Source organism: Euphorbia lathyris, chromosome 1 (genome assembly GCF_963576675.1).
Source record: "Euphorbia lathyris chromosome 1, ddEupLath1.1, whole genome shotgun sequence".
In the NCBI taxonomy this organism is placed as follows: domain Eukaryota; kingdom Viridiplantae; phylum Streptophyta; class Magnoliopsida; order Malpighiales; family Euphorbiaceae; genus Euphorbia; species Euphorbia lathyris.
Window position 1 is genome coordinate 135,657,880 of NC_088910.1, and position 8,412 is coordinate 135,666,291.

General features: G+C 34.0%; 1 protein-coding gene across 1 annotated transcript; it reads right to left on the reverse strand.

Annotated features, from left to right (window-relative positions):
- Positions 1-396: 396 nt before the first annotated feature.
- Positions 397-6,648, reverse strand: LOC136211070 (probable polygalacturonase). The gene is made up of 5 exons (XM_066002591.1): positions 6,050-6,648; positions 2,732-2,852; positions 2,446-2,620; positions 1,336-1,406; positions 397-1,229 (listed from the first exon to the last, which is right to left on the reverse strand). Exons 1-5 carry the CDS (start codon positions 6,386-6,388, stop codon positions 589-591), a joined length of 1,347 nt encoding a protein of 448 aa, XP_065858663.1. The 5' UTR covers positions 6,389-6,648; the 3' UTR covers positions 397-588.
- Between the last annotated feature and the right edge of the window lie 1,764 nt (positions 6,649-8,412).

Consider the following 8,412-nt stretch of genomic DNA (forward strand, 5'->3'; position numbering starts at 1 on the left):
TTTATTTTTCAATTGATATTTAATCTAAGATTAGAAAATTAAAACTTCCTATTTGATTTATAATTCCTTACTTGTATCCTTTAATTTGAAGAACCCGATATGGACATTTATATTTTTCGCATAGCTCAGAATCAAAACCACGTCGTATTAGTGTTGGGTTTAGCAAAATATATAAACAGTCCAGCCCAACTTCAGACTGCTCTAACCACTACCAAAAATTCTTCTATTCTTCGCTCTCCCGTGTATGATAACCAGCAGCTACAAAAAAAAAAAAAAAAAAAAAAAAAAAATTGCAACCGAAATATGAATTTCTGGCTCTGCCACTATACATATGGCATGATAATCTTCACAATTTGACCCAATTAATATGTGATCTCGGCTTTTGTTGGCTAGTCGGAAAAGAATGTTACAGTATGTGGAGTTGCATTACTAACATATAGATTACATTAACATTCTTGTTAATTTGATGAGATTGATGCGAGAGAGAATATGTAAATTTGATTTTCCGGCGTGACCGAAATGTAGAGTTTTGCAAATTTTCTGAAACGTAGTAGTCTATAGGATTGGTGAAAGAATGATACAATTTTCTTAAAGGTGACCAGAACACGAACCTGTCTGCTGTGTTGTAGCTAGCTCAGCACATGGCCATGGACTTACCTCCATGGCAGAGCCACTTACATCAGAACACTTCCATGAAGTTGGTCTCGGTCCGGGAACACCGTGCAAGTTGATGTTCGACAAGCAAATGCCCGTAAAAGGGGAGTTCTTCAAGCCTTTTATGGTGCCCGGCTGCAGAACCTTCACTCCCCAGACACTTTGAAATCTAATCCCCTTGACGATTGGAAGAGCATTAGCGTTGTACCCTTCGTCGGGATGATCCCCGACATCGCCTGCAATCTTTATCCCTAACCGTGCATTCTCCATGTAGACATTGGAAAATGTGATGTTTCGTATGAACCCTCCCCGGCCAATATTTGTTTTCACGTGTAAGCCGACTCCCATATTGTAGAGGTTTATGTTCTCAGCAAAGACATTTGCAACTCCGCCAGAGGTTTCGCTGCCGATTGCAATACCCGCAAATGGAGATGACCCCGTTATCCGCCTAATTGTAATGTGGGAGCTAGGGCGAGCGTAAGCAATGCCGTATTGATCCCACCCACTCTTTACAGCAACAAGATCATCTCCAGTAGATATATAAGAATCCTCTATGCAGACATTGGTGCTTGAATCTGAAATTGACACAAACAGGGGCCAGTTTTGTTTAGACACAGTTTCAACCCGAAAAACAGACCAACAAAGCACCAAATCACAGAGAAAAAGTTGTATCTTCGTTACCTGGATCAACTCCATCGGTATTGGGAGAATCGTGAGGGGCCAAGATTGTAACATATCGGATAACAACGTTGCTGTAATCGAGAAAACACACATCAGTTTCTTATCGAACATTCTTACACAAGTAGTACGTGAAGACCTTAATCAAAAAACATAAGCAGAGATGATTCTACTGTGTTCAATTGCGAATATATATATAGAATCTAAAATCTGCACTCTCTGTTTAATATCACTTACTATTACGACACAGCTAGATAGACGGACACAAATCAGTTTCTTATTAAACATTCTTACACAAGTCGATACGTGAAGACCTAAAGCAAAAAACATAAACCGAGAGGATTCTACTTGTGTTCAGTTGTGAATATATATAGAACCTAAAATCTGCACTGCGTGTTTAATATCACTTACTATCATGACATAGCTAGATAGGTGGACACAAATCAGTTTCTTATTGAACATTCTTACACAAGTTGATACGTGAAGACCTAAAGCAAAAAACATAAGCAGAGAGGATTCCACTGTGTTCAGTTGCGAATGTATATAGAATCTAAAATCTGCACTATCTGTTCAATATCATTTACTGTTACGATACAGCTAAATAGGCGGACACACATCAGTTTCTTATCGAACATTCTTACAGAAGTCAATACGTGAAGACCTAAAGCAAAAAAGCATAAACAGAGAGGATTCTACTGTGTTCAGTTGTGAATATATATAGAATCTAAAATCTGCAGTCTCTGTTTAATATCATTTACTATTAAGACACAGCTAGATAGGCGGACACAAATCAGTATCTTATCGAACATTCTTACAACAAGTCGATACGTGAAGACCTAAAGCAAAAAACATAAACAGAGACGATTCAGTGTTCAGTTGTGAATATATATATATATATATATATATATATATATATATATAGAATGTAAAATCTGCACTCTCTTTTTAATATCGCTTACTATTACGGCACAGCTAGATAGGCGGCTATATATATTTAATATCAGTAGTAAGCAAAGAACTAATTAATTAAACCTTAATATACTTCATTATCACTAATCTACAATGTAGCAAGTATCCCCAATATCATCAGTTTTGACTATATTTAACAATTACCTGCAATAAACAGGATGGATGTTCCAAAATGGCGAGTCCTGGAAAATCACATTGGATATGATAATGCCTTTTGAATTTACAAATTCAACAAGATTTGGTCTAGTGAATTGAAGAGTCCTCTGCCTCCACATGTTCCACCACACTGCTCCTTGCCCATCAATTGTCCCATTCTCACCTATTACAGAATTTTTTTGAAGCACACTCTAAATGGCATGATACGAACACGACTCACTTACATGAATTGTCACCCCTAGGTCTGAAATGCAATAAGAGATTTGAAACCTACCTGTAATAACCACATCTCGGAGTCCATCTCCGTGAATAAAGCTCACGTATCTTCCACCGGGGCGCTCTCTCCCTCTTCCATAAGATGGTAAAGGAGAAATTAATGGCCAATGCCAAGTATCCTGAAGCATTTAACCGAGATTAGAAGACTACAAAAACGAACTATGTATAGGAAGACAAATTATAACCGTTGTAGTGAAATTTAATCAAATTATCTGGATTTTAGTGAGACAAACTAAAATTTCATAACTGGGGTGAGTCCATAATGCCAGAGGAATAATAGAGGAGCAGATCATAAGCATCTACACAGTAAAATCGATTTTCGCTGGAATGAAAATTTATAGGGGAGCTACTATACCAATAAGAAGTCTATCAAATAGGCCTATTTGATCAGATCTCTGGTAAACTGAAAAATTTATCTTGAGTGCGAGACAAACTGAAATTTCATAACTGTGGCAAAGGACATAATGCCAGAGGAATAATAGAGGGGGAGATCATAAGCGGCTACACCGTAAAATGGATTTTCGATGGAATGAAAAATTATAGGGGAAAGAACTACTATACCAGTAAGAAGTTTATCAAATAGGCCTATTAGATAAGATCTCTGGTAAACTGAAAAACTTATCTTGATATACCTTGTAGCCAGGGATGGATTCACGGGGGGCTTCAGCACCTACCGGAATTTTTTTATGGAAACTGTGTACGGGGCTTTAATTTTTTTATGTAAAAACACCCAAAAAATCAATTTAGCACCCATAAATCACGAGACACCACCACAAGCACCCCTGCAATACTTTTCTTTACCAAGAGATATACTGGCAGCTACCAATCATTTGATTAGAATGAAATTTGAAATAGGTACACTTGACGATAAGAATCATTTATAAAAATAAATGTATTCATTCTGTAATGAATCTCTCACAGATTGATTTACATTGGCCCTTTGTGGAGCAATTAGGTATAAATTGAGTTATTTGGGTCCTAGAAAACTATACATTTAACCTGTTGAATGAACATCAGCAATGGCATAGTGTTTACTAGTAAGGACTAAGGAGTCAAATGCACAGATAGACACAAATTTTGAGTTTGTCACAGTGGTCACTGAAGTTAATAAGATCATTAAAGTTTAATTTCAGTATTAATAAAGTCACTACGGCAAGATTTGAGGAAAAAGCCAACCCGGGGGCTGATGTGGCAAGTCAACCCAAAGTCCTACTTGTCAGTTCATCCCACATCAGATTTTTCACCAAATTTTTTCCACTTGGCAGTCTCAAAAAATAAAAATAAATAAACCACATTGTGAAAAAATTTAACATGACAATGAACTCATAAATAGGACTTTGGGTTGACTACGTCAACTTTCCGATCTTTTTCCTTTAAATCTGACCGCAGTGACATTATTGACACCAAAATTGAACTTTAGGGAGTTTATGGACACAAAATTAACTTTAGTAACTATTTTAACCTATTAGTAACACCGGTAAACATTTTAGACACTTTAACAAAAAATAAATAAATTTGTGATTAACTTATAGGTGACGACTTAGTTGTTAGCATTTTGTGTTAGTAAAACATTAAATATCTTAGACATAAATTGATGTTTGAAAGGTCCGATATGACGGTTAAATAATAACAATTTTCAAATTTTCCGTAACATAGAGCTAAAATTGATCTTGAGGTTAAATTTAGACTATTTTATACATTAGGATCAAATATACACGTCACTAAAAACGTTAGGTCAAATTTCGTTCTTATCTTTTTTTTTTCTTTCTTTTTCGATGTCCGTTTCCAGGAGGGTCATTTTCGGTCTTACAAGCTATGAATTGGAGTAGTGGGGGACTATCAATATTGAATGTGGATAGAATTAAAGAAATAGCAATAAATGACAGGACTTTCCAGCTAATTTTGCTGTCGAACATCCAACTATCGTTTTTTTTTATTTAAGTTGTTTAACATTTATAAATGTCATGCACATGCTACTTTTTTTCTTTTAGCCTGACCCACCCATTCCTTTTCTTTGTCTTTTTCCATATTAGTGGAGATCTCTTTCCTTAGATCCATCATCAATCTATAGATTTCTAAGTTGAATTTAGGGTAAGATCAAATTGTAATGTTAGGTTTCAGTTGATCTGTTAATTAAAATCATATAAATAGTTAAAAACATTAACAAAATCATACGTAACATGCTAAACTTCAATATAAATTAGTGGGTTATGATTTTAGACATGATATGAACACTATCCATTTACATAAATCCAAATTCATCCCTATATTTAAGTGTTTGTTTGGATTTTCTATTGTTTTACTAAATGTGAAGTGTTGTTATAATCGAAAAATAGCTGCTTATAGCTATTTTGGGAGCATCCCTCTTAGTATCTGCCACCTACAAGTAAACATTGATGGATCCAAGATTTACTGACGAATAATATTTAGGGTGCTCTCTGGTGATCTATGTTTGCTCAATTGATATTAAAATTAAAGTTCCATACAGAGCTTACATAAAATTTTCCGGAATTTTTCATTAACAAATGGATAGCCCTCTTGAATCCGTCAAGTTCAAGATCAGCACAAGAAGTGAACCAAATAGATTCTAAAAACTATTAAGGTGATCCAACGGCCAATGCATACAAATATATGCTTAAAAGGAAAAAAACATATTTAGGCCCTTTTAATCTGTTTAATTTTTTCTGAATAAGGTCCTAATTTTTCAATCAAATTCCTACACGTTAAAAAAAACCTAGGAATAAAATGCAAAAATACTCATAATAATTTTAACTGTTAGCAAATTGTTTTAATTTCAAACGTAATAATTTGTTCCTTATTCTGGTTATAAAAAAGAATTTGAAGTTTTTTTTTTCTGTGATTTAATAATAGAATTGAAGATTAATATTTTTAAATTTCATGGAATATTTAGATTTTTTTCAACTCAAAAAATAAAATATAATTTTATAATCTTTTCACATATGATCTGCACCGGACCTGTAAAATTAGACATGTGAAGCATTACTTTGGAAGACATTTTTATGAATTATTTACTCCAAACTCTTGTTCTTTGCTAAAATTGCAACATAATGCTAACGAAAAGGTAACCAAGAGACTAATCAAATTTACTTAAAATAATGCTAGCGGTCCGGTTAATACTCCAGAAACTCAATGTATGTTCAATGTATCAAATTAAAAGATTAGGAGATCAACTGAAACAAACTAGAAGCTCAATAATGTATGCTTAATGCATCAAATTAAAAGATTAGGAGCTCAAATGCATCAAAACAACACAAAATTAAGTAAGCTTAAGAAGCATAATTAAGCATAAACAAACCTGAGTAGCCTTAATAACAGCACCTCTAGCCAAGTAAAGAGTCATATGACTAGTCAAATTAAAGCTCCCCGTTAAATACACACCCGGCGGCACATAAAGCAGCGTACCACCTCTCCTCCTCAGATGCTGAATCCGATAAATCGCCTCACGAAACGCTTTAGTATTCACCGTCTTCCCGTCACCGACACCGCCAAAATCCGCTATCGACACCTTATCGTACCTGTACCGCATTGGCACTATACCGGAGCAAGTCACCACTCCGGCCACCGCAGAACGAACCTGAAAGAGGATCAAAACCGCAATCCCGAGGAAGACGAGGGAGAGCACCGACGGCGGCATTTCTGGTGAAGTGGAGGTTTAGATGATTCGATTTGGAGTAAAATAATAGTTAGATTCTGTTGTTGTCGGTGTGTAAATAAGTGATTTGAGTGAGTGATTAGAAAGGGGATAATTGTAGATCTGAGAATGGTACAAAGAGAAGAGGATGGAAATGGAGATTAAAATATAGAGGGGAGAAGAAGGGAGAGAGAAGCCATGAAAGGAGAAGTTTGTTTGTCTGCAACTGTACTGTAGTGTGAATAATAATGGCGGTGTTTGTGCTTTTTCTTTATTTGTTTATTTACCGTTTGTACGCTGTCCCTTTCTTTATCTACGTATAAATTAATGTTGTGGCGCTACTAATTTCTAACAACGATGATAATATGATTTTTTTTTTTGGTTACATGGATATTAATGGATGATCAAATAATCCTACAGTTTAAATTTAATAAGTATATATATATATGATGTGATTGATCAAATCTACTGATCAGGTGAAAACTATTATAATCCATACAAAAAGAAAAAGCAAACTCATATCTTGGAGGAAGAAACAGTTTTTCAAATGGTATTCGAAATATAGTATACTACTTTGGATGAAGAGAAAGTTGAGTTTTCGATATATCCGAACATATTCATCCATTGCTTTTATGTTGAATTGATTCTAGAAAGAGAAAAATTAATAAAGAGAAGAGAGAGAAACTATAAGAAAAATAAGAAATCAAAGAAAAATAGAAAAGATGGTATAATTAATTTTTATTTTTCATTTTGGGGTTTGTTTGTGATAGTTATATAATAAGGAGGTTAATTTATAAAATAAATAAATATATAAAGATAAAATTAACTTTTTTTTCCTTTGACTTTAGACCTTTTTAACACTATTAGTCAATTTGGTATGACCCTGTTTGGTAAAGAGCGTTTTGGGATAAAAAGAGCGGTTTTGACCAACTTTAGAGGTTTGACCACTGAAACCGCTGATTGGAGTGTTTGGTGGAGAGAGGTTTGGGAGAGAGTTTTGGGATGAAAACGCTAATTTAGAAAAAGCTCTTTCAATTAGCGTTTTACAATATTAAAATTAATGGACTTCTTTAACCCTAATAGATAAACTCCCTCTTCTCATGCGTCAAAATTAATGCCCTTATTCGTCTTTTTACATAAACCGCTATTATCAATCAGCTAATTTTTACCAAACAGGTCTACACAAACAGCTAGTCAAATCAGTTAGTTAAATCAGCTAATGTAATCAGCTATCAGCTAACAACTAATGTAATCAGCTAACAGCTAACGGCTAACGGCTAATTTCCAAATAGGGCCTATGTGTTTGCTAACAGAATGAATCACAAGGTACCATTTTATAAATTTTTAAACCACTATGATGTCGATCGAAAATAGGTGTAACTACAAGGTTTATTTTTATATTTTACCTTTGTTATTTTATAGAATGAAATTCAATATTTCAAACTTGTAAATAATTTTTTTTATTAATTTTGAGCAATTTGTTGATGGTTATTTTTAACCTGTAAAAGACGGACGTCCGGGTCTATCAATTAAATATATAACATATATAAATTTATCTCTTGAAGCGCATATCCATTAATTTACAACGAAAGAAACGAACTGTGTCTTCGTATTACTGATCGACATGAAGACTACATAAAGGAGCAATTACCATAGGTTCATGAACTAAGAATGCGCACCAAAACTCTAAGGGGGCGGCAGCTTTGTTTGAGATAAATGAAAGAATTCACTGTGTTGCTTGATTGAACTGTTAATTGCTTGTTTCTCTGTATTTTTAGTATCTTTTTTTTAGTATCCTTTAGTTATCTATTTATAACTAGGCAAAACCGTAATCTCTAACCTCATAAAGTTATGGACGGGTTTAATGGATCGGGTTTGGACCAAGTCACATTCGGTCCATGAATTCCTACCGTTGTTAATAATTTAAATTTTATTTAGGGATGTTGAAATCCATTTAGATAATGAAAATATTTTTTTATATATATTTAATATTGTTATATAAAATTGTAAATTTTTTATTTTAATTA

What these genes read in the sequence shown, in the direction of transcription:
- LOC136211070 (XM_066002591.1), bottom strand. Translation starts at nt 6,388, where the DNA reads ATGCCGCCGTCGGTGCTCTCCCTCGTCTTCCTCGGGATTGCGGTTTTG. An exon ending in CCGAGATGTGGTTATTACAG is followed by an intron (nt 2,621 to 2,731) that starts GTAGGTTTCAAA and finishes ATTCTGTAATAG; the next exon opens with GTGAGAATGGGACAATTGAT. An exon ending in ATCCATCCTGTTTATTGCAG is followed by an intron (nt 1,407 to 2,445) that starts GTAATTGTTAAA and finishes TCTCGATTACAG; the next exon opens with CAACGTTGTTATCCGATATG.